Source organism: Corvus kubaryi, unplaced genomic scaffold (genome assembly GCF_017639235.1).
Source record: "Corvus kubaryi isolate FWS band 111438036 unplaced genomic scaffold, C.kubaryi_AGA036_p1.0 37382, whole genome shotgun sequence".
Taxonomy (NCBI): domain Eukaryota; kingdom Metazoa; phylum Chordata; class Aves; order Passeriformes; family Corvidae; genus Corvus; species Corvus kubaryi.
Genome location: NW_024581124.1, coordinates 4899902 through 4926364, shown reverse-complemented (window position 1 = coordinate 4926364; position 26463 = coordinate 4899902). Strand labels below are relative to the sequence as shown.

The 26463-nt window shown below is 40.8% G+C and overlaps 1 protein-coding gene across 17 annotated transcripts in view; it reads right to left on the bottom strand.

Moving 5' to 3' along the window:
- Positions 1–22277, bottom strand: part of ATXN2 (ataxin 2) — a 42781-nt gene extending 20504 nt beyond the window's left edge. For 8 of the 17 annotated variants that reach the window (XM_042034991.1, XM_042034997.1, XM_042034993.1 and 5 more), the window contains exons 1-13: positions 22177–22276; positions 20491–20550; positions 19727–19798; positions 19358–19508; positions 12680–12804; positions 11386–11477; positions 8557–8754; positions 7874–8052; positions 6132–6341; positions 3830–4012; positions 2180–2368; positions 1330–1437; positions 371–441 (exon numbers count right to left, since the gene is read on the bottom strand). In XM_042034991.1, coding sequence (XP_041890925.1) covers positions 371–441; positions 1330–1437; positions 2180–2368; positions 3830–4012; positions 6132–6341; positions 7874–8052; positions 8557–8754; positions 11386–11477; positions 12680–12804; positions 19358–19508; positions 19727–19798; positions 20491–20550; positions 22177–22233 — 1695 coding nt within the window. In that variant the 5' untranslated portion in view covers positions 22234–22276. Of the gene's footprint in view, positions 1–370; positions 442–1329; positions 1438–2179; positions 2369–3829; positions 4013–6131; positions 6342–7873; positions 8053–8556; positions 8755–11385; positions 11478–12679; positions 12805–19357; positions 19509–19726; positions 19799–20490; positions 20551–22176 lie in introns of all 17 variants that reach the window. The other 9 variants (XM_042035001.1, XM_042034995.1, XM_042035002.1 and 6 more) reach the window with 9 other exon arrangements.
- Between the last annotated feature and the right edge of the window lie 4186 nt (positions 22278–26463).

Sequence of the window (26463 nt, the reverse complement as noted above, 5' to 3'; positions counted from 1 at the left end):
ATTTAATAAACCCTTATAACCAGGAAATAAGTAATATGAATTCGTCTTCAATTTTCCTCAGCAAAACTCTTCATTTAATTTTGCAACAGCTCCTCCATATGGAGTGTGAGATAATTATTTGTGCCTAATGATCAAACAGGTTTCAAGTCCTGTTTTCAGTGTACAGTCAATATTCACATTTATGCGCATTAGGCAATTGTACTAGCAAGAGTCAGCATTGATTTTACAATATCTAACATGAATTCCTACAGATATTTTCATAAATTAAGCAAAAGTATAAAGAGCTGTTAACCTATGCAATGTGTTCAATTCATTAAAATAATCTGGATGCACGTGAGAATGATGACACCATTAACAGAGAGAAACTTACCCTAAAGTCATTCTTAAATTTCTTTAAATCATCAATCTGTTTTCTATGCTCTGAAACAATTGGAGAGACACCTGCCAAATATAAGATCAACATTGTCCAAGCATTTCTAATACAAGTTTTAAACACAACCCTGCACATTGCTAAGTTTGCAGAAAGAGAATGGTTTTGCAGATATCACAATGAAATCCAGCGCCTTATTTTCGGTTTTAATTTGGTACAATTCCATGAACTATGTGTATGAGCACACAGAAAGCCTCTGTGAAAGCAGAGCATTACATAACTGATTTATCTTTAGTTCTGATGCACCACACCAAGGCAGAAGCCCTGAGGTGCAGGGACTGCAGAACTCACTGAACACAAAGAACATGCAACAAAACCCCCAACCCAGCCTGTGCCAGCATTTCAAAACACAGCAAGTGAAGGAGAAACACTGAGCAAGGTGAGCTTTACGGTTGGACTCATCCTAAAGGTCTCTCCAGTGAGAGAATGAATGAATCTGGTTCTCAGCTTTTGGTTTTTTTGAGAACTGAATGAACAAACAATGCTGCAGAGACAAACAAATGTAAGGAAATAATAGGAAAAAGCACAGTTAGAAAAGCTCTGCTGACCATGATGCTCAGAGGTATTGTGAGCACAGCTCTAAGCAGAAACATATTCAGTCCAAAGGCAGCTAAAAAGCAGCTCTGTGAGCAGGGGAAAGAAAGAAGGGGAGGGAAGAAAGAAAAAACCCAAGTGAAATCACACCATCCACATGAGCATCTCTACACTTGGTGTTGATGGAATGAGTCACAAACAACATTTCAAAGTGCCACTTCACAACTGCATGACCAAATTTCACTGTAGAACACCAGGCTGCCTCCAAGCCTTCCTTAAAATGCCAACTAAAGCAGCCAGGACAGCAGGTTTAGTGTGCACAATTCCTACATCACTCGAGTAACATGAAAGCTTTAGATACAAACCTTTGTTTTCAGGTTTAGAAAAACTAGGAGAAGTCTCACTTGGCTTTATATTCTCCTTGTTTCCAGTTGCAGAATTTTGCCTCTGGTCCTGAAGCCTTGTATCTTTAGCTGGAAAAGAAATTGCCAAAGTTATTCTCTTATACACAGCTCAAATTGACCAAAGAGAGAAGGCAAGGGAGACATAGGGAAGAAATTTAACCATTTTTAGCTTGGAAAAGAAAAACCTTTTAAGTTACACATTTCCTGCTACCTAGTTGGTGCCTGGAGGACCATCCTCCCTCCCTCCCCACCCTACTGTTTTTAAAGCCAAATGAAAAAATCACAGTTAAACTCATCCTTCTCATCATACACAGAACCTTAACTGAGGCTGAACAAAACATAAACTTAGAGCCAATTATTTTCAGAAGTCCAAGGTCTTCACACAGAATGCTACAAAGATTTGAGAGTTCTTAGACATTTGACTGTGCTCCTGAATGGTTTTCTTTCCCCCTTTCTTTCCAGCTTTCCTTTAGCTGTGCTCAAAACAGTTTTTTGAAACCAGTGGCCTGTGTTTCTTTAACACAGAAAAGAGGCAAAAGCTCAGTTTGAAAAAAGAAATCCTCAATTAAGTCAGACATCTATAAACTCATATTCCTTAAGGGCACAAGAAATTCAGCACAAAGACTTCTCAAAAAGCCTCTCTCCAACCTTAGTTTAAAGCTGGCACCATGAGAAATTGGGAACTCCCAGTAAAATTTAACACATCACAAGTTTCCCCATCATTCAGCAAGCAGCTCTGCTCTTGCCTAGGCACATTCCTTGTCAGGAATTAGGGAAAAAGAGCATTTGCAAGCTGGTGAGAGCTCCTTACCTTCATTGGAAGGGGTGACTGCTCTGTTGGATGCAGGGCTGGCAGGTGTAGGAGAGGCAGCTGGAACAGGCATGGCAACAGATTCAGTGGGAATAGTACCAGGCTGAGGAGAAGGCAGAGCTGGTCCCATGGGAGTGCTGCTCTGCCTTGGAGACCTAGGCCTGTGTGTTTTAGGGGATAATCTCGGAACTAGAAACAAACAGGAAAAAGCAGTTATAGGATGAGCTTCCCCAGCTGGCTCAGCAGTTTGTTTTAGTTTTAAAATGGCTAAAAACATGCTTTGAAACACTTTGTGAGACATTACAAAGTAACTGAAAACCTGTTTACCTTTCAGGCACATCTCCTAGTTCTTTACAACGCAGCATTTCAGATAATGGGGTGATTTCTCTGCAGACTGTCCCCCAAAATATATCACTGCCCTCTAATCCCACCAAGAATCTGCAAAATGCTTCCCCAAGTCCCCAGCAGTACAACTACAACAGCTCACATTAACCCAGTTTGAGGCAGAACACAAAAGGTGGTCAGGTCTCCACACAAACAGATGTAAAACATTTTTTAAGAGGGCTGAAAAATCCATTTTACAGCGTCCTCTTTTGGAGGTTTGCCAGCTGGAAAAAAAACAACACAGCCTATTGAAAAAAAGAGTGCTTTTAAGTATATTTTTGCCTCTGTGTTAAAGCAGCAAGAAAAGTTGTATGTTCTTTGAACAGTAAGTTGTATTTCCTGCTTCCTGTTCATCCCACTTGTGCTTTTTGTCACATATTAACTTCCAGTGAGTGAGCAGAAAGGCAGGTAAGTGGTTTAACAGTCCTACTTGCATGTTAATAATGTATAAACAGGGAAGATGAAACACAAATAATGCCACAAAAGAAGAGTTGAAGTCTTTTCCACAAGGCAACAAGTCTATGTGGGTCTAAATTATATCTTTTTTCTGAGAAATGTGTTCCCACTACGCTCCTCTAGAATTCTGCACTGCTAAAAAATATCCCAAAAGTACCTAAAAAGGACCAAACTGTTGCTCTCTTGCCCTCAAGGAAACACCCAGCTCCTGACAGCCCACCAGAACATGGCCTCACCTGTGGCACAAGACTGAGCTTTAACTTTTAAGTCAAATATTTTTAAAAAATACATTAACTGTTTAAAAAAAAAAAGACACCCACTATAACTGCTCCTACAGTAGCCAAGAACAACATCACCACTTAAAATCCATGTAAATTTTAAAGGAGAAATACATCTAACTTAACCTGAGTATCATTTCATCTTTTAACACCAACCTCTATCCAAACACCTCCTTCATTAGTAAACCACAACCCAGCCACACTGCCACTAACCAAACTCAGGGATGCAGTGGCAAGTCTCTAACTCCTCCTGACTCCTCCAATAACTCCCCTGAAAATTAATCCTTTCAACAACTAATTCCCACACTTTTCCTTCCTTTCTCTTCACCCAGCACCTGACTCTGCAGTTAGGACAATATTGCACTCACCAATTCTCACTCAGCTACCTTGGAACATCCTTCTCCCACTCCAACCTCAGCCCAGTATTTGATTATTCAGAGCCTGAATTGCCTGCAAAGGCAGGATTCTGCTGAGCATGCCCACTCTAAGGATCCCCCTGCAAGCCATCTGCAATAAGCCAAGCTTTACCTACCCCCACTGACAACTGATGACCACGTCCCACCTGAAGGGCTGCCTCGTGCCACTGCAGCAGTAGATGCTTCCCCAGGTGCATTATGAGATACAAATTCTAAGCCACTTGAAATTGTACCCCTACCAGTAGAGACTCTGTGACCTCGAGGGTGCCGTTGAGCCTTTGGAGACATCCGTGGAGGCCCTGAGGAAAAAAGACAACCCCACACAATAAGTGCTTAATGTCCAGCACAGAAAACCCAAACATCTGCTCTTAAAACTGGATTTAATCTTAAAACTCTCAAAAAAGCAGCAATAAAATCAAGCAATTGGCATTGATATCCTAAAAAGGCCGAGCCATTGGTCCAGCCAGGCTGCCAACACTCATCACCTCCCCAGGGCAGCTCCTGGATATTCAGAGGCTTTATCAGCACTGAAACAGGTGTGCAAGGCCTGGATTGAAAATGTTTCAATCCAAGCATCCACCACTGCTAAGTGCAAGCCAAGCCATAAAGGTCAGTGGTGCAGCTCCCCCCGGATAAGCCCAGTTCCAGGCTAATCAAACATTTTTCCAGAAAATAAAAAATTCCCAACGCTTTTGTCAGGTGGTCAGTGATCCCAACCATTTATAGTCACCACTGGCTGACCAATGCTCTTGGGGAATTTCAGCAGAGCATTCTCTGCAGCGAGGCTGAATTGCCTGCAGCAGGTCACAATTCATTTACAAGTCAGCAAAAATTGCAACTAAACAAGGGATTGTTATCCCAAGGTTCAAGTCATGCATGTTTAACACCAGAAGCCAAAGTCGTAAGTGAATACAGGAATTCTGCACAGCCTCTACAGCTGCCACACCATAGCTATGCTCAAACCTAAGCAGCAATACAGTTCTTACATCCTAATAAACATTTTCTTCACAAGATTAGACTCAAATGTTGATATTTCAAAAGGAAAAACCGTGTGTGAACAGAATCTGGCTGATTGCAGTTCATTTTTAACGTAGGTCAATAACAGGGTCAAGTTCAGATAATGGCTTTTGGGTTTCAGGTAAACCACTAAATTACCAAGTACCTCTTTCAGTTACATAAATCTTTAAACATCAGCCTCTATTTTAACCATGAATCTCAAGTCCACTTCAATGCAAATTTCATCCAGGTATTTTAAAGAATACACATTTCCCAGGGATAATCTTGCAGTAGTAGGAATTAAACGTTGCAGTAAGCAGCAGTTCACTGCATGCCTGACAAACCAACCACAAGTGCTGAAAAATAATTCAATTTGCAGGTGGATTCTCAGTTTCTTACTCCAGAAAAAAACCACAATAAATGGACAGTAGGCCAGACAGATGTGGCTAGCACCCCCTTTTTGGTTAGGAGCATTTCCCAGTGTTCCTGCTCAGTCTGAGGGATCATTCCTCTCCCATGGCTCCAGTGGAGCCAGCTACAGCACCCACTGCAAGTTTCCAGGGAGCTCAGGATAACCACTTTGCATTTTATAGGCTTGCTACACCGTGTTGTGCAGGGTTTAAGTGCACTTGAAATAAAAATTATAAAACGTGTTCCTTATTGTACCCTCCCAGGACGAATTTAGTTGGGCTAATTCTACACACAGCTACCAAATGCTCACAGGTCAGCCTTTCTCTGCGTATTATTGACTGCTAGGGAGCTGATTTATTGCTCTGAGTAAAAATTTCCTACAAATTCACCTTTGAAGCAGCCCATCCTACCCCATTCCACAGTTCACTTCTCTGAATACAGCATTTTTATTATCATTATTATTGTTGGTTGTTTTCCAAAAGGTAATTCAATGATTTAGTTACACTTTTTGTGGAACAACTGTGTTTAAATTGGCATTTTATATAAATTTATAATCCTGAAAATACTCTCTAAAGTTATCAGGTCGTGCAATCAGGATCGTGCATCAGTTATCAGGATGTTGCTGTTGGTTAAGTTAAGACACTGAGCAGCGTTTACAAAGCTGAGTTTAATTTCATACCAAACTCGGGAAATTTCACAGCTTTCTTTCGTTTTTGTAAAGCTCTTCAAATCAAACAAACAAACAAAACAAAACAAAAAAAACCAAACACCAACCAAACCAACGAAACAAACCGAAACAAACAAACAAAAAAAAAAGGTTAATAGAAATAGTCTGATAAACTAAAGTTAAACACAAATCATAGGTTAAGTAATGAAGAGGAAAACAAACCAAAAAACCAAAAAAAAAAAAAAACCAAACCAAAAAAAACCAACTCTGTCAATAATTAAAAACTCACGGAGGAGTTAAACAAAGACAAAACAAAAACATGAACAAATCGTGGTATATTGTACCTTCTGAAGACATGCGTTTAGGCATAGTAGAGACAGGAGCTGGAGAACCATGAGCAGAGGGGTGAGACGGGGGCCTGGAGGGCCGCGAGGGGGGCCTGGAGGGCGGCCGTGTAGGGGTGGCTGCCCGAGGTGGAAGAGAGTTGGGACCTGACTGGTAGCGAGAAGGTGGGCGAGAGGAAGGAGATGGGCAAGGCGATGGCCAGGGAACACCTGACAGAACAAATGATATGAAGGAAAGTATAAAAACTAAAGAAAAAAATTATGGGGGGTGGGGGGAAGGGGGAGGGGAGGGGAAGGGAGGTCAACAGAAAAAAAAAAAAAAAGTAAAATATGACAAAATGATTTTTTTTGTTGTTTTTTTTTTTTTTTTTTTTTCCCACGGTTTAACCCTTTGGGGATGGATCGAGTGGTAATTGAGGAGATAAAGTCTCTGCAGGGTTGGGTTTGCCTTGGTTTTGGGTCAAATTGAACTTGTGAATGTCACAGGCTCCCCAAAGGGTTAATTAGGATCTACAAACACTACTAAGGAATAGACAGTAAAGTTTGATCTGTTAGCCTGGCATAGCAATGCTCCACAGCACCCAGCACTCCACAAGGTCCTTAACAGCTACCAGAGGTTCTCAAACAGCTGTTCACAAACAGTACTGACCACACAAACTGCTACTTTCAAACCAAATGATAAGTAAATATCCATCTAGGAGCTGGATCTTTACAAAAACCAGCGGTGTTCAGTGTCTGAATCCTGACATTTATGCCTTTATCACTTATCTGAGCTATTCATGGAGGATTTTAATCTAGGATATGGGGCTCATGGTTTCCAAAGCAGAATTAATTGAATTTACAAGCCATTCTGAATTATTTTAGGTCTATGATGTTGGTTCAGCAGAGCAATAGGGTGACAGAAACCACAAATACTACAGACAAATTTCAAGGTTAGCATTGTTTGGGCAAGGCTCAGTTGTCCATCCTTCATACAGCTGACTCTGGCTTTAGAAAGGAAGTCTCACTTACCTTTAGATGTTTCTCAGACTTCCTCTCCAGATAGATCACTTGAGTATTATACATTTTTCATTTATTCACAGCAACTTATTATAATAGCATTTTTAAATTCTAAAAGTAGTGCCTCGAGGACAGGCTACTGCTGAAATCCATCTCCAGAAATGGTGTTTGGTTTCCGGGACACCAATTCCTGCCATGCAGCGCCTACTGATGTCTGGTTAGAAATACCACCCTTGTGTCCAGCAGAAAATACTCAAATACCCATTTGGAGAGAAGGCTTTGGATTCCTTTTCCCTAACACTGTTCTTGTTTCCCCCCTCTCGTTTTCATAAAGTCAGCAAGTGGCTTTATTCTTTTCCATGGGAAACAGAAGCAGAAAGGAAGGGAAGATTCCTCCTGCCACTCCCTTTCACCAGGTGTCAGCACTGCTGCTCCTGCACACAGAGCTTTGCAGTGCTGCTGCAGTTTTTCATCTTTAAAACCACACAGTGCACCATCATCTAAGACAAAGGTGTTTGAGAAGGAAAAGAAATGACATTTCTGCTCTGCAAAGCTGCAGCCAGTGCAGTGCAATGAGTGTTCCTTTGTAAGTTCAACCCAAAACCAGCTCACAATCTCTGTGTTAAATGATTAATGCTAACCTGGTCTGGGGAATACACGTCCTAATCCCACACCATTTCAACATAATGAGGTCATTATCTGCAGTGTTATGATGGACATTCATGGAGATTCCAGATACTTGCCTCCGTTAACTACTCTTTGATCCGCTCCAGAGTTAGGGCTGAATTCTGAAGTGTGGGATCCAGACCTTGAGATTGGTGGGCCTGATCCAGACTGGCCCATCCTCGGTGAGTTTTGTCTTCCACTTCCCCAAGACAGGACATCTCTGTTCCTCTGTCCAGGTGGAATGTATTTATTTTCTCTGAAACATAGCAAATTTCTATCAGTGTTGAGACAGAACTGAGAGGCAACAAAAAGCACCCCACTTTCTCTCTTTTTCTCCAATCAAGCCAAGGGGAAAAGTCTAAATAGTATCAGATGTTGACCCAACAGTCACCTCATGAATTGGCTTTTGATAGTGGCCACACAGCCCACTTTTTGAGCCCACAGGTACTGAAGGATTTAGCAGTAATGCGTGAAATTCTCCAGGACACACCGAAACCACTGCCCTTTCCTGTAATTTGGGACGAATTCACCACGGTGACAGGTCAGAATGGGGAAGTTTGTTTCACTACAGAGATAATACAGGGCCAGGCAGAGGTGTCCAAGTCAGCCTGAGTGCCAAAACCAGCACAGGATTGTTTACACAAGGCTCCAAACCTAATCAGCCCTGCTGAAAAAGCCCAGTATCAATGAGCAAACTGCCACAGTACCAAAATACCTCCATAATTTAAATAAAAATACTATTCAGAGTGTACTCAAGTACCTAGTGTTCACACCATGTCCTTCTCTTTCATTAGCATTTCTCTGAACAGCAGTATATTTTTCTTCTTCTGTCCTTTCATCATTTTCCAAGGCAACCCGAGCTTTGTATTGGGCACTTGATTCAATTTCCTCTGCTAACTGAGTTGCTCTGGCTTCCCGTTTTAAAAACTCTTCTGAATTATCTCTTTCTAATGGCACCCTAAAAAGACAATGGAAAGGAAAAGAATCTCTGAAATGCATTCAAAGGACAAAGGAGCTACAAAAATCACACAGTGTTAGTTCTAACCGAGTCAGAGTGAAAAAATATCTTGCTTCTAAGCCAGTAGACTTGCTGTCTTTTATTTAATACAAAATTCCTGGACTGGTTTGATACTAGGAACAAATTTAGGGTCATTTACCTGCCTAGAGAGCTGAGGTCAGGGTGCAGAATGTTTCCATAGGATTTGTAAAACCCCCAGTCCCTAAAGCTGTGCAAAGGCTCCAATTTTTAACACGGTTGAGAACATCAGGAATAAAAAGCCTCAGACTGTTGTTTACATAGGAAGCTGCTCCAAGAGCCCAAATTTGAATTTTTTTTAGTTATTTACACATTCCCAGCAGACACAGTCCTACTGAAATTAGAGAGTGACACCTCAATCCTTTGACAGTTCCAGCCATAGAATTTCAGCTCTCCCAGTTATGAAGAACTGCAGAAAAGATGGATGCAACACTTCAGAGCACAGGACCAGAAACCCCTGACTCATCTGCCATGTGCCAGGACCTCAAACCCACCCATTCCATGTCTCTCTCTACGGCAGGCAATGGAATATTGCAAAAAGCATCCCTCAGGAAAGCCACCAAGTCAAAATTCAATAAGTGAGAACTGAAACACTGAAAAAACCCAACCAGAGATGGGATCATACCTGGCACCTCCTTCTGCCACTCATTTTTGGGGTTTACCTGTCCTAATTTTTGCGTCAGGTTTTATAAAACAATTCTTCCCCCTGATTTTAACTTCGAGTTGCAAAACTCGATTTTAACTTCAGTTTTCCATCCAACCTTACTTTAGAATAAGCTACATAAAAATACAGAACAGAGCTGCTCCGCTGGGCATTATAGAATCACTACAGCCCATATTTTGAATAATATAAAGGAGAAATACAAAGAAAGTAGGTGGAGATGCAAGCCAGGTATAAAATAATATATGCAAAATTGCTCAAGTGTTGGTGGCAGAACGAGGAAAACAAGTGGCTCTGCCAAATTCCAAGCCAGCACTCAGCTACTGCAGCACAAGTTTTTCCCCACATTTTTAGCCAGTCAAAACATTTACTGGCCTTATCAATGGTAACTGCAAGAATATTCAATAAAACCCTTACCCTTCATCATAAAGCTTTGGCTCAAATAAGACTGACATGAACACAAACCTGGTTCCTGGCCCCTGTGTTAATAACACAATAAAGGAGAACACCCAATAATCATTTATTTAAATAAATTTTTTAAAAATGAAGGGATATATGGCAACCTAAAGAGGCAGGGAATGATTTCATGTTTTCTAAAAGGCCATTAAAGATGAGAGAAAAGGGGATGGACAGGATGACATTGTTCAGAATCCTGGTGATGATCAATACATTTGCTGGAACGCAAACTTGTACCTTGACACAGTTTGACAAACTATACCTGCTACTGCTTAGCTCTAGGAGGAGAAAACAATCAAACAATAAATCCTTTACAATCCTTCAGCTAAGCATTTAACTACACTGCTGCTCATCCCAGAGTTGGAAAATCAGGAAAAGAGCTCCCCAGTTTAGCAGACTGACACACAAAGCAAGTTGCTTGACTAGGGGGGAAGAAAAAAATGGAATTAATTTAAAGCCACCTTCATGTTTTTAATCTGTTTCCATTAATATCCAGAAAGCAGAAAGATGGAAGACTAAAGTTCAGAAGTACAAAAAGTACTTAGAGCAGTGAAGGGAAGGAAAGAACAGCTTCCCTGGGATTCAAACATAAGCCGATTAGGACACTTTGATTATCACCATGTTACAGGTCCGTTTGCACAAAACAGAGAAATCAGATTGTTCAACCAGAGACCTGCAGACAAGTGCACACACACCAAAAAAAAAAAAAAAAAAAATCAAAATATTCACTGCAATTCCTTGATATTCAAAAAAGTAAGTTTCTGTTTCGGGGTTAAAAGAGTGGGGAAATACTGAAGCCATTTCACAATGGCTGTGAACATCTGCAGTCCATTTGTGTTGCAGTTGCAGTGAACATTATAGCTGCAGACTCTGGGGAATAAATCACTGCCAGAGTAGCCAGAGCAGCTTTTATACTACTTCTATATTCCAGTTGCTATTATATTTAACTAAAACTTCAGTTTAGAGCTGGACAAGTCTGCTAAATAAGCACACAACCCCCACCCTGGTTATCAGCAGCTTTTCAACATTCCAGCATCTTCCAGATCAATTGTCTCAATAAAATCAGGATTTAGCCAAACTGCTCTGCTAGGTTAAACAAAAACTATAGGTATAGCAGCTATGTACAGATAATTTCACAGCTTTCCACCCTATTCCTGGAAGTTTCTGCAAGAAACAAGCGTTATTGCGTGGCTAAATTCAGAAAACTCTGCAATGGGAATGAGCTGTGCCCATTTAAGGGAATATATAAAGATTTCTACATCTAACTATTCACAGAAAGCTGGCAAGGTTTCTTAAGCACCATTCATTCATTGCTTTTGCAGTTATTCGATTCCACAACTTCAGAAACTATGCAAAATTAGCTGCAGAATATAAAGTTTGTCAAACCAGGGAGAACATTCAATACAAATCCAATAACAAAATATTTTGGGACTTACGTATAAGAAGATAAACTGCTGTCATAAGTTGACACTACACCATAATTTTCTTCATTGTAACGAAACATGTCATTGGGATCCCATCCATTAGACTAGAAGAAAACGATGCTTGTTTTTCAAAATGACACTGGAAACACATTCCCTTCAAATTAAGGGCTGATGGCAGAAGTTAAACCTTCTGCCCTTTTTCCTGGGCTTATGAATTCACTGTCCAGATAACAAAGTTATTAATGCCACAGTTTATTTCAGGGAGCTTTGTTCTCATCAGCTGCACAACCATTTTACCTTCAAATTCCTTTTTTGTTTGTTTGTTGTGAGTCTTTGTGTTGTTTTCAGGAGGGTTTCTTAAAATACATGCTCGGTCTGTACTAGAAGATTACTGGCTAGCAAGAAAAATACATGAACATCTTTTTCGTCTTTTACAAAAAAGTGCAAATTGGCACTTCTGCAACTTTTCAAAAGCACCGATGGAATTAACTTAGAGACACCACAGGCTGAAGACTCCTGTTGATCTGCACAACTCCCCCACTTCAGTAAAATTGCTATCACAGCACTCAAGCACAACAATAAATGGTTTGAGTATTTTATAAAAGCACTGAGAGTACTGGGTATTCCAATAAATCTCAGCTCTACAGTATGGGCACCAAAACTGACAGGAGATCTGTTCTAGCCAAAGTTAATATGCTCTAATCAGTCATATTATCTCCTTGGACGTACTGCAGGCTGAATACCTGGCTACAAGAATTTCTGCTTGAGGAAAAGCTGACTGCTGTGATATATGAGGACATGGCATTTGAGGCCATACTCTTCATCTAATGATTCATAATCTGAGACTGTCTCTGTGCTTGGGTCAGGCTTCCATCAATTCCCTCCATCTGCAGCCCAGGGACACTTAGCCGAGCACAACCTCACCATAATTTCCAAGTGCAATGACAGTCAGACAGGAATGCTCTGATTAAACATAAATCACTTTGGGGCATTGCTGGATTTGGAGTCCTTAACAAAAGCTGCTCTTTCGCTCCGTGAGTCCAACACAGCTCTTACCACAGCAGCTGCCGTTTGTCAGGATTTGCCAAAAGAGGCATTTGAAAGGCAGCTATTCTTAGTCAGATTGTTCCAAAGGGCTGTGGCAGCTGCTGGCAAAGAGGGAACATCCACCAGCACAATGCAGGACAGCAATTTTGCTCCTCCAAAGTTCATTACTAGATTGAAATTAAGGAATTATTTCAAGGCATGTCCAGGGAAACAGCTCATTTTCTACTGATGGCCAGAGAAGATAAAAAGCATCACTTACGACATCTGTCTCCAGCGCCTCCAGCTCCTCGGAAGCTGTGTTCTCTCCTCCATCCCATGGTTCCAGATCCTTCTCCTTGTGTTCTCCATTAACTTTAGCACTGATGGCTGAATCAGTAAAAGCATCTGCAAGAGAGTGGGGAGGGATGAGACCAGTGAGACCAGTTTGGGTAAGTTTGCACACTGGTTTTTATCTGAGGAACAACCCAATAGGACTGAATCACAGGAACAATAAATATCATTCCCCTTTTCTTGGAGCTGCTGGACATCAGAAAGGTGCCTACTCCAGACTGAGAATAACTATGGAAGTACAGACTAACTTCTCTCATATCAGAAAATAGAAATAATTTCAGTTATTTCAAGATATTTTCTACAATTACATGTACATTTGGGGGAAAAAAGAGAAAAAAAACCCACACAACGATCCATATTCCTCTAGAAAAAACACAAGACCTGTATAAAATTCTTTTCCAACCAGCCCACACAAGTGCACACTACAATATTGTGCAAATATCAAAAAAGCAGGAAAGCAACTCCCTAAATGGGCAAAATACGATTTTCCTTTCAAATATCTGAATTTCTTCTATTTCCACAACTCCTCAACACATCAACAGAGCAATTTTCCATCAGCTTGGAGCTCCCATTCCCTGTGATATGAACAGAGGGGTCTCCTCTCCTGCCAGAGTTTTTCCAAGCAGCAGCTTATCCAAATCACAGAGAAAAATTCAGGAACTCTCTACTTTTTCTTCTCAACAACAGAAGAGAATAAATAACCAGTAAGGTTCTGCTATTGTTTATAAAAATGACAAAAACATCGAAAAATAAGATCACATTTGACTCATTCATGTTTCATTTAAGCCAGACTTAAGAAGGAATACTACCAGAGTATTAAAAGTGCTGTAAAAAATATATCTAAAGCCATTCACCAAGGAAGCCAAGCTTTTATATTTGTAAGCAACTGGATCTCAGAACTACACGCAGAACTTTAAAAAAATCAAATAAGCTTGTTATAAGCTCATAAATAAATAAGCCTAAAATAAATAAGTCTTCAATCTAGAATTTCCTATCATCATTCTACTGATAAAATAAAGAGCAAACATTTCAGATCTTCAGAAAAGATGAAATCAAATCACCAGGCACTGCCAGATAAGGAAAAACGTGGCCTAAATTAACTTCTGGCAAGATCTAAAAATCTTCTTAAAAAAAAAAAAATGAACTTTAAAGCTATTATGAAAAGAATTCCCAAAATATGAAGTTGGCCACTGATGTAACAGCCTTCACACAACCTCTGAAGATGTTTTAAAGACACTGCTGACACTGTTTTACCCAATCTCACAGTGAAATTCTGCTCATATATTGGATAAAAATTCACTGTGCTTGGTCTCTCTAATAACATCCAGCACTATCCCATGAAATGCTCACACAAACAGCTTTTAAAATATAGTCTATTATAATATATACTATATATGTGTGTTCAAATGTCATCTGAGACTACACAGGAACACAGTGCTACAACCCACAGCCAAGTAGGAGCTAAAGAGCACATTTTAAAGAATTTTAAAGAATTTTTAAGAATGGAAACTCCGCATTTACTTCATCAATACCCCATAGCTTAACTCAGATAAACCAGTGCTGCTCCCGTCCCAAACATCATTAATTCCATGTTTCATTTCTGATCTGCTCAGATTGGGACATTTTACACCAAATCCAAGTTGGAGGCTGTTTATGCCTTTTAGGAAAGTGAAATTTGTTTCTGCATCTCTGGGAGTGGAGGGAACTTCTCTCCAGTGAGATTAGATAAATACAAATTAGAAGCCTGATGGCAGCACCTGATGGAGGCAATCTGTGTTTCAGAAGGGTGTTTCCTTCATTTCGATTAAATTCCTCCAGGCAAACTCCACACAACTGTTCCATTTTGGATACTGTGAATAAAATACCAGCTTAACAAGACTCATCTACTCAACCCACTAATTTTCTTATTTAAACAGCCACATAAACATTCAGCAGCGCTGTTATTGTAATGATACAGACGGAAAAAACACCCAAGTCAAAACAAAAACTCCACTATCAGCAAGTGCTACAGGTCTGAGTAAGATGTGTAAGTTTCCCAGAAAATCCAGTGTATCACAGGCCACAGGAAGCTCCACTGCTCTGCATTCCTCTCCCATTTTACAACGAAAGTCACAAGCGAGACTGTGCCCCTTTAACCTCTACAACTCAAAGAAAATCCAAAGACAGGAGAAATTCAAGTTACAAAGGCGCTCCCAGTCAGACAATGTGGTCTCAAGAGCATCCAGGCAAAGTTTAAATGCAGCAGGATGGTACCTCAAGGCACAGATCACTATTTTCCTGGAACAAACAGCAGGGCAGGCACATGGGAGACCAGAATTAAAAACCCAGCAAAGCCTCTACCAAAATTAATCAGCAACGAAATTGAGAATGAATGTAAGAAACTCTAAAAATGACAGTTTCCAAAACAAAAACGTGGCTCTTAAGATTATTAGTAAAGTAGAAGGTAAAACATGAGCTGCTGCTACAAGCGCTGAATGGCAGAGCAATAACTGACAAGACACTGCACAGGCTCAGCTTCCCTCTTATCTGGTGCCTCTTATCTCTGAGCTGTTGAACGAGCAATTCACATGACACCTTGACAAGGCCAAATTTTTAATCAATCCCTTTTCTACACAGTAAAATCCGAGTTAAAGATCAAATGGAACCTGGTGAAACAAGGGGTTGAGGCTGTAACACTCAATTAGCCCCTGTTGCCTCTGTACCTGCTTAATGTGACATTTCCTAAGCAAAGGAGTTGGGTGGTATCAAAGACCTCATTTTAAAGCCTGGTAAATGGAAAAGAATCCCAAGAACAACTCAATGCAATGGAAATTCACACTAAGACAAATTAAAAATACACATTCTGTGAAAAACTCAGCTGGGGCAAATTCTTCAAGTGGGTGCTACTAAATGAGTTAAAGAAAAAAAGTGCCAGAACAGAGCAATTAAGAGTCCGGGTTTAATTAATTTCAGTGTCTAACATGCTTGTTTTCACAAACAGATTTTGGTGAAGAGCACAAATATGCAATTAAGTGTCAGTCTGCAGCTGAAATGCCATTAAACCGATCAGTGTTACTGTGCCAAAGGTGCTGATGCCACTCACTGAAGCTTTGATCAAGTCAAAGTAAACTGGGGTTTCACCTTAAAGGTTTTAACAGTAAACTCTCATTTGTTTTGTAACTATTTACTACTGATTTGAAACATTGAAACCAGCTACCACCGGCTCTGCAGAGCCAACATTTCCTTCCTTTGTTCATGAGATGCCTTCTGCTATTCCCCTTGCAACAATTTCTCTGGAAGGATGCCACTTTCAGTGCTAATTCAAGGAAAAACTTAAATAACCAATTCTCTTCTGCCTTTCTTTTCATTGGATTTGTAGTATTTTCCTCAGCGTGCCAAAAAACAATAAAAACATTGCAGAAGTCTTTTACTTTAACAGCAGTTATGATGTTTGAATTGTCTTGTCTTTAAAGAGAAGCCAAGAAGGCAACTCCAAAGCCTTACTGCAATTTGAATCCCATGCAAACCAGCTCTGTGGACTGATCAGTGTTTAGGGCTCCAGGAAACACTACTTCTGTAGAATCAGGAGAAACAGAACCTCCTGCATCAATCAGGAGCCCAAATCACTCAGCAGCAACAAGATCTCAGCACTCAAAGGTGAAGCAGAAAGGTGTGATAACATTAATGTGCAGCCAAGGGTTTCAGCCTGCACTGAGAGTGGGTTTTTAGCAGCTGATTTCCACTGCACATACAGAAATCAGTGTCAGTTCCTCTTTAAAAGCAGACAGAACAGTCTGAAGGGGGGGGTGATGGGTATAACACGGCTTCACCTGAGTTTTCCAGTGCATGTTTCATTCATCAGCCTGCCTGTACTGCAGCAAACCTCAATTCTGCAGAAAGAGACCCTCAGGTGACTCCCTCCCATTCCTCTGGAAGCCTAACAAGCACCTACAGGAGCTGCAAGGGCTGTGCAGACTGACAGAGCTGCAAACATGGGCAGGGAAGCAGGGACAGATTGATTTTTCAAATGTTAACAGCTACAACACCCCTCTCTACATAGACCTACCAATTTTTCTCCCAATCCTCCCAATTTCTACAATCTGGGCACGCCCCACACTTTCTCCACGGGTGCCTCTGAAGGTGCAGTGTCATGCTTGGCACAAACCCACGTGTGCTGCTCCCAGTTCCACCCCCCCAGGCCTGCACTGGTGTTCCCTCCCCTGAACTCTCTGGGTGGGTTATCAGCTCCCTGCCCCAAAGCTGCAGGGCTGTGATAGCACTGGCAGCTGCTTGGCAGCCTCTGGCAGAGGCTTTTCATACACAGCTCTATTTTCCTTCTTCTGAAAGGACACTCCATCCCATTCCCTTTCTCCCCGTCTTCTGCTCTTTCCCAATCCTCTTCCAGTCTCTTTTTTATAATCCACAGAACATCTCTGCTACTCAAACATGAGGGTGGACCAGAAGATCCAGACCCACAGCCAGGAGCACCATTTGCCCACATCCCTCCAGCCCAGGAGGGAACAAATGCCAGAATAAAATCCATAGCAACTTATACTGAATCAGGAGACCAGGATGCACTAAAAATTTCAAAACAGTAGCTTCTGCAGAAATTTATTTAGTTCAAGGGCTCCACAAAAGTCTAGAAGTTTCCTACAGAGTAAGAAACTACACAGACAGAATCACAGAATATCCTGAGTGGGAAGGGACCCACAAGGATCATCAGACCCCAACATCCCTACTCCAGGTAAGCCTCCCAACAGAGAGCTTGTGAAAAGCCCTTTTCTTTGACTATATTTTTAAAGCCTTTCCAACCAAGTATTTCCAAATTCTCCTCATTTGCCTGTGAAAGCCAAGAACCCATTGAGAATTAGGCAATTTTAAAGTCTCTGTTCCTGTGTAAGTGTGACCAGAGCACCAGGCAGGGACCATTCCCAAAACCCGGAGCACCAACTCCTCAGGCACAAGTTCAGACTCAGTTTTCACTCTAAATCATCCAGTACCACGAAGATTTGGGTTTATTTACAAGAACAAACGACCAGCACTTCCTCTAAGCACATTCATAAACTTCCAGCCTTTAGAATCCTTGCTTATTTAATTTTCCCAGAAAGCCCCTCATTGCTCCAATTTGAAGGTGTGATCAGAGACTGAGTTACACTTTCAAGTGTCATTTCCAGATAATGTATTTTTGAGACAAAATGGAAAGCAGATTAATTTGCCCACTCTGAGTTATCAAGCTCTGCAGCCTTCCAGTTTATCTTGCTCCAAGTCTCTATGGCTTTATTTCAGCTCTCCAGTATTTAAGAGATTTAGACTCAGCCATTCCACCTAATAAAGTGAACTGAGGGACTGTTCAACCTGAAACAATCATTTTCTTCTAGAAAATGTCCATTGAGCAATTATTCCTAGAAGCAGTAGTATATTCCTCACTCAGTCTGCTCCAAATCTGTACAGATTGGGTGAGGGAGAGCCCAGTTTGCATTTACATGAAAGTGATGCTCATACCAGACCCATTATAAAACAGCTCTCACGTAATTTAAATTCCAAATCCCATCCAGAACCTGGAACTTATCTGCATTTCAATGCTGCATTTGCTCTGACATTATGCATCATCATCTGGGAAAAGCAAAATTCCTTGAAACAACAAATCTCTCATTCTGCAGCTTTAAATCGGGCAAGAACATCCACAGGTACAAACACAAGGTGGAGAGAGAAATTCTCATTAAATGTCCTCATATCCCTATACATCTCTAAGTCCCTGCTAATGGGAATAAAACCTGTGTTCCAATAACCACTGAGCCCTTGTGACAGTTGTTAATCAACCTGTAAATGTACACAGAGACAATTTCACCTCGTGGCACATAAACCTGTGTATTTCCTTTTATTCCTTATCCCACCAAATCAGCAACATTACACATAAAGACTCTGGAGTTTTGCTGCCCAAAAGCGGAGAAATCTGCAAAGGAATAGAACTGCTTCACGAGCTCTTAGGTTCCAGAAAAATAATCAGGGGCTTGGAGGTCAGACATTTAAAGTATGAAGGTTGCCTGCAAAATCGCTTAATTTGGACAGTTTTGATGTCTTTAAGATTTTAAGACCTGTCTGCCACCTCTCTGTATTTTGGAGAGCTTTACCTACAGGTCTAGAAGCAGTAAAACAGAAATTGAAACACAAACAGAGGATTTTAAAAGAATTTTTAGCTTTGTTTGCAGTAGAACTTTTAGAATATTTCTATGAATGCATGTTTAGACACAGAAGTAACCTCCATATAGACTCTATAGATCTCAACTCTGAGAAATAATCTTTTTCTAAAGAGTTTGTGTATTCCTGGATTCTTGTATAACACTTAACAGAAAATTAGATAGACATTTATGTGTCTACCTCCCACAGAATCTATAAAATATTTCATAAAACCACAAAGGCTTTGCTTTCCAGACACCAAATCAGCTGCTCAAATTTAAAAAAAAATTTAAATTGATACATTTCTAATCTCATGAGGTGCTGAAGTTTTGCACTCTTTAAGAATTACGAGTCTGAAGATGAACTTCAGTTTTTGGATCCTAAAGCATGTATTTTGAAAAACTTTGAATTATAATCTTAAAATATTAAGGAAAAAAAAAAATAAATATACCTCTTCTGGCATAATTGGTATCCATATCCTTAAAATGCACCATAACAAAGTCTGAAGACTTGAACAAGATACTCTCTAGGATGTCCTCCCGTTTTGGCCCCAAACTGGATTCTGCAGTTTTCCGATGAGCAGCATCAACCACTAAATCACACTGTGGGAGACACAAACACAAGGCTCTGCTTTAATGCACAGTCACCCCCTCAATAATTTCACCTATTTGCAAAAACTAGGTAGTTACAATCTGCTTGTGTAAATCTAGGCATGACCAGTAAAAACAATTCCTGGTAAATATTCCAATTTTAATCAAATGTTGGTTATTCAGAATTAGGAATTTTCACAATACGAAAGAGTCAAAATGTAGAAAATTACCTTAGGACTGTAGGTTTTAAAAACTCCTTCATATATACCACCATTTTTCACCTGTACTTCACATTTGGATCCCTAGAATGCAAGAAAAACGAAAATATGACTTTCTGCCAACCTGACAAATGACATTACAGTGACTTTCTTAAACATGTGTACTTTACATATGTCCAAAGTGTAAAAATACAGCTCAATTCTTAGTGAAATCTCCTCATTCAGCATCTGCCCGTTTATAAATGCACTGCTGTGCTCTGCAAATTCAAATAGCTGGGTGTGTATGGGCAGTCCTGAAGGGATTTGAGATATTCACAGGAGAATATTTGGTTCTCACAAGGCTCTTGACCAGTTAAAACACACAAAGGAGGTTTTGTGCAAACCCCAAATCTGTGCCTGTGTGGGTACAAGTAAGAATAAAAGCTTATCCTGGCCTCAGGCAGATGTGGGACAGTCTGCCTTACTTCATTTTGCCATGTCAGGGCTTCCCTTAAAATCTGGGGAGAAAGGTTTCTAATCCCTGCACACAGACTCATTTTATCTATCCAGAACTTCTCTAAAGACAGAAAATGCAAAATACAACCAGCACACCTAAGAAATCTGCTGTACCTCTGCAAATTAGAGTTAAATCTTTCCAAGCCTAAAATTTCTGTGATCCTTTCAAGTTCAACCTTGGCAAAAAGTGTTTAATGTTCACTCCTCTATATTACCATCAGTGGATTAGTCAAAAATTCCCTGTCACTAGAGGAACCATTCTTCCAAATATGAAGACTTACAACAACTGATGTGAGTATGTGAACCATTCTCATGTTTGCATAGATGCCATCGAAAGAAATCTGAAAAATAAGAAAGACAACATGAATATTGAAGAAATTCCAAAAGCCAGAGCACCCAACCCAGGCTTTCATTCAGTACACAGAATTCTCAGAAACATTGGGTCAAAACCTTACTCAGGCAAGACACATGGAATGTAGGTATTAAATATTAATATTAAACATGCCAGGGGAGATTTCCAGAGGGCCCTTGACTTTTTTCTGACCAGTTAAAGATCTAACATCCTCCCAAACAAGCTAGAAATACCAGGGGGAGCCCCTATTGTCACTCCATTAAGGAAATTCTCTGGCTGGTTGGGTGCAGCTGATATGCACAGATTTGAGGGATGTTGGCAGGGCTTTGTTTTTAAACAGAAAAAGCCCTGCTGGTTTAAGAATCATCAAGAGAATAAGGCACTTGCAGTGCTGCAGAAGCAAAAAGGTGCTTTCAGGCCTGCTCAACCTCATCCTTTCATCTCCCAGTGCTGATTACACACATTAACAGGAGCTAAAGCCACCAAATTGTGGAGTGCCAAATTGCCACAAACCCTGTCATTAATTTGGTCCAAAGTAACTCAGTGCAGCACCAGGATCTGCAATCCTGACTGGGAGAGCTGGGCAGGTATCCCCAGCTTGCTGGAGGACACACTCACCTCAGTGCAGGTGTTTTGCTGCAACACCTGGTATCTCTTCCTGTCAGCTTCGTGTTTGTAAAACAAGAGATGCTAAAACAGCTCTTGGGATCTGACCATATTCTGAGATTTTCAACCAACAATGTATTTTTAAGTGTCAGCTACCTTCCTGGGCTGAACAGAGATGTTTAGGGACATTCCTGTGCTCAGCACTCAGCACAGAGCACATGCAGACCAAGACTTGGGGATGTTTAGTGTTTGCCTATGACTCTTTCCACCAGTTTTCCTCCAAGCTTCTTTAGTTTTCCTCAAGTGTCTTGGTATCTTCAATAAACATTTATGTAAGCAAACTTGTAAACCCTTAGCCCTTTTAAACCTTCCTGCTTCTGCTCTATTCCTCAAAATTAGGCATCTTTGAAAACCAGGCCAGCAACAAATTGGCAAATATTTGATTAGTGCAGTTCAAAGGTTCACTCTTTCAATCGAGATCCACGTATTTAGCTCTGATAAAATGATGTTCTGCAAGTCAAGACACTTCTATACTCCAATAATACACAGCCTTGAGAACAACTAAAGCTGTACACTGGAATTACTGAGAATAATGGTTTAGCAATTTCATAGTAAAGCTAAACAGAGTAGTTATTTTTATTTCATTAAGTGCTGCCTTACTGTCATCTGTTTAAGAGAAAAGCCAATGTTAGAATTTTCAGACAGGAATTTTAAAAGCACTGCTTTAAGTTAAATGTTATTTATATTTACAGCTGTCATTGCAAGAAAATGCAGAATATTTACATTAGTGTAGGCAAAAGTTTAAGTGAACCTTCCTCCCTTCACCCTCCCAGGAGACTTAAATGAATGTGAGATGCTACTCTTCAGAAAATTGTATCTCACTCTAAAGTATCCACCCACCATGGTATCCCAAAGAAAAAATGGAGAGAAATATTCCAGTATCTGCCATTCTTATAAGTTGTTTCCTCCTACCCTGCACTGGCACAAAGAGGAGAAACCACAAACTTACCGTAGGCTGAGGTGGTCCTTTGCCACTGCTGCGGCCTCTGGAATTAAACACACACATGGGATACGATTAAATTACTGCTGAAACTGCTGCATTTCCTACCAAGCAAGAATTCCAAACCCATCTTAATTTAGAGTTCAGAATGGGATCAGGAAAACCAGCATTCCCAGAGAGCAGAGCCTGACAAGGACCCACTGGGTTTATCTCCAACCTGCTGACCTACCAAGTGCCATCAGCAGGCAGGGGGTTACCTGTGATAAACTAAAGGACAAAATGAAGAAAATACTAAGCTTATGTCATTACAAAACCAGAGTAAGAAGAAAAGAACAATCCTGCAACTAAAGCAAATTCCAAAACTTAATGGCACCCAAAACCAGGACCCAGCTCAGGCTCAAACCCTACACAGCACAGGGTCCCTTCCTTGAGCCAGGAACGTTGTCACTGGGTCAGATTTGGGCCACCCAAACAACTGACCCGGCCACAGGCCACAGAGGAGCCCTGACTGTGAGGCTCTACCTACAGAGCTCGTTTCTAACTGCTCTCACAACCCTGCAAACCCAGTAAGTCTGTCCATCCCCCCAAAACACCAGGTCCTCCTAATGCCAATCTGTCACTGTGTAGCACTCAGGACACGTCGGGATGCCCAGAACACCTTGCACACTGAGAAGGGTCAGTCTGTGCCCTCCTCCTCAGGCACCTGAGTCCCAAAGCATCCCTGCAGGTAAAAAAGTCCCCAACAGCTCCAATTCTTCAACTACCCCACTGGTGTGTCTTAATTCTAAGTTCCTTCCTTGTATCAAGAAGTCCTAGTTTCAAACACTTCTCATAGTGATTTGGATTGGTGTTATGACTTCAGGAGTGCTCACTGTAATGTGAGGCAAAAATAAATCCTCTGTTCTATTAAAAAAACCCTCAATTTTTTAAATAGACTCACCTTACTGACACACAACCATTTCATTAAAGACACCTGAAGAATCATGTCTGGCATTATCTAAACAACGCTGAAATCTAAATCCAACTGAATGTCACAGAATCATGGAATGGTTTGGGTGGGAGAGCACCTTAAAGATCATCCTCATGCCATGGGCAGGGACACTTTCCTCTAGACCAGGTTGCTCAGAGCTCCTGAACACCTTCACTAGGTGCCAGCTGCATTCAAATGCTTTTAAAAACACCAAGCTGGGGCTAACCTACTCCCCAAAATAACAGGCCCTTATAAAATAGAGCTCACAGAGTAGTCAAAAAATCAAAGGAACTTCTCTCAGTGAACATAAATAAACCTCCAATAAATTCTGCTGAAATAAGCAAAGCCATCAGAGAGCCATGAAAGGCCTTAATGAGGAAAAAATGAAAAACCACTAAACTATCACCTGACTCATTTCAAAAAACCTTCTGCACCATAACTGTGGTCTCAGAGCATCACACATGCTTGGGGCATTGGCTGATGGCAGGAACTGTGGATTTGAGGTGCCCAGCAGGCATTTTCAGGATATTGCAGAGTGCTAATATCACAAAAAAAAAAGCTCTGATGCAAATAACCTTTATTTAACTACCCATCAACCTTAACTTTCCATAGGGCAACTTCACAATTTCACGCTTGCTCTGGAGCAACTCTCACCATTTACCAAACTGGACATTTGTTAAATGGCCTCTGAGAGAACTGAGCCCTTGTGAACCTAGAACAGCATTTTTGCACAATATTCAGACCCTCCTCTTTCAGAAAAAGTCATTTCACCAGATGTGGAACCCCCAAATAAGAGGTACAGTCCAGTTGTGATTTGTCCTTCTACTACAATCAAAAATGCGACCACCTCGGTCACTTCACAGAACTTGGCCAGAGTCAAACAATTTCACCAGTTCCATCTGCTGCTCTCTTAGATTTTAGAAGATCCTCCTTCCTCCATCAGCTGTAGATCAAAAGCGAAAGAGTTTCGGGTCTGTGCAAAAGAAACCACTCCCATTTTTTGAGACAAAGTATTCTTAGACCTGAAATAACTGGGTTGCTACACCGGGCAGAAAGTTTGGAGCACCCCCTCCATCAACCCAAGTGTTTCAGATTTGCCATCTCTTACCACATTTCCAAAATTACTGTTCCTACCCACATTTCTTCAAGAAACAAACTGATTGTGCACATCCACATCAGCAAGGAGTCCCAAGCTCTACATCAGCCAAGAATTAATGCAGAAATTCTCTGATCTATTAGGTCTCTTTATAGACCTGACCTCTTCTTTTCCAGCTACAACTCCTAATCCCAAACCATTGGGGAAAAAAACCCACATTCACCAAGGTGAAAAAAGAAATATATTTACCAATCCTACCAATGCAACAATTTAGCCAAAACTGTGTCTTCTGCTAAAACCAAGGCCATCAATTTGAGTTTCACATTCCAATAGGTGGAGACTGAAGTTCAAACTATCATTTGACACCTCTTCGATGCAATATATGAAAAAAAAAAACAACCTAGGACCTTTACAAAGGCAGAAGGTAGATGGGTTTTGCCAGATATTTAACATAATTTAGAACAGGAAAGTAACACTAAAAAATGGAGGTGAGGGAATCTAGGAAAGCTCAACAGCAATTTGGCACTGCTGCCTAAAACCCCATTTTCATTAGGGTTAATACGGCAAAATAAATTTTTTAAAAAATTCATTTTGCATTGCAGATATGTGGTTAAAGGTAAACCTGGGTGAAGGCAGGATAGCCTGGCAAATCCAAGCTGGAAACCCTTTGCTTTGGGGAAGCAAAGTCACAAAGTCGGGACAAAGTAATGACTGAGCAATTAAACTTAGTAGCCAACTCCTTGAGTCCAGCAGTTACACCCCAAGAGGCAAAGTCTCTCATCATCAGGGCCCAAAGGCTGCACTATAAATGTTTTTTCCCAGCAGCAACTTGCACATTTTTTTCTATTTTTACGAGTATTTCCTCAGCATCCCTCACCTCCCTCCTTAATGTTTACATGCCAAGTAGAGTGTTTGTATAAGCAAAACAAGGTCACGCATTTGTAGTTTCCCAGTTAATGCAAGGGAAACAAAGTCTTTCCAGGATGGGAAAGAAAGTCTCCAGTTTTCTCTCCAGCAGCATCTTCACGTTGAGACTAAGAAACAAATGCAGCCACGCTGCAATTAATGTCTGGAGCAGCAATGCAGCTACAAAGACTTGAATTTCAAGAGTGGGAATGGATGTTTCTGGAGCGCTGACTGACATTGCTGCAGCTTGGAAAACAAATTTACAGGCTAGTCTAAAGAACTTTAGTGCAGAGAGCTGGCAAAGCTTTTCTTCTAAGGGAGAAATCCAAAGTGCAAGGTTTTATTTCAGCGCAGTGCTTGGCTCTATAAAGCCAAATGAATCGAAGCTGTCAAATGAAGATTATGCAAGAAGTCCTGCAGCTTTATTTTCTGTAGTTTTCCTCCCGATACTGACATCAATAATGCCAATTCCTGTCTCCACACAGGATGACAGCTTCTAGAGCATCTGGATATGTAACAACCTGACTCAAGTCTGGCCCAGTGCACACCTGGAACCTGTTGATGGGCTTAGTCATTGAAGAACCTTCAAAGACATTGCCATGAATCAGTTGTTAAATTAAAAGTTACTCCAAACCAGGGATATAATATCACCCTGAAGTGCATTCACAGCGATAAGGAAAGAGACCTGCAGGTTAACCAGTCATTCTGCTCAGCAGTTTAGCACAGTTGCACTAAAACCCATACAAAGATGTCAGAACCAACTAGAAAACCTCTGACTGGCACGTGTGATCAGACCTCCAGAACAGTCACTGCCATTAAATTCCAGCGCCTTGGCACTCAACATTCCCCCTTCCTTCCATCTGAACAGCACCAACACCTCTCGTGCTCTTTCCTTAAGCCTTCAGTTAGGCTCTTAAAAAAGGGATGTCAAGGAAGAAGGTAAATAAATGGAAGCAAGAAGTTTGCTTTTCAGACTTAATCATGGGGTGTTTCAGTTTTAGCTTTTTGATGGGAAAAGCCATTTTTAAAGGACACTCAGTGTATTCTAACAGGACCCCCAAGTCCAGTTAGGCAAGCAAGTCACCGAAATGAAAAATCCCTTCTGCCACAATTGTAACAAGAGAAGAAACATCCAAACCCTGACTCTGAGGTGTTTTGCCTTCAGATAAAAAAACGATGGGGAAAAATTAACAACAAAAAAGGATGAAGAACTTGGAGGAAGGCTGGGACAGATGCAACTTCCAGCCAAAGGACAGCTAACCCTCCTGGGCTTGCATAACAGCAAAACTCAACCCAAACACAGAAAGTAGGTGTTAGATAATAT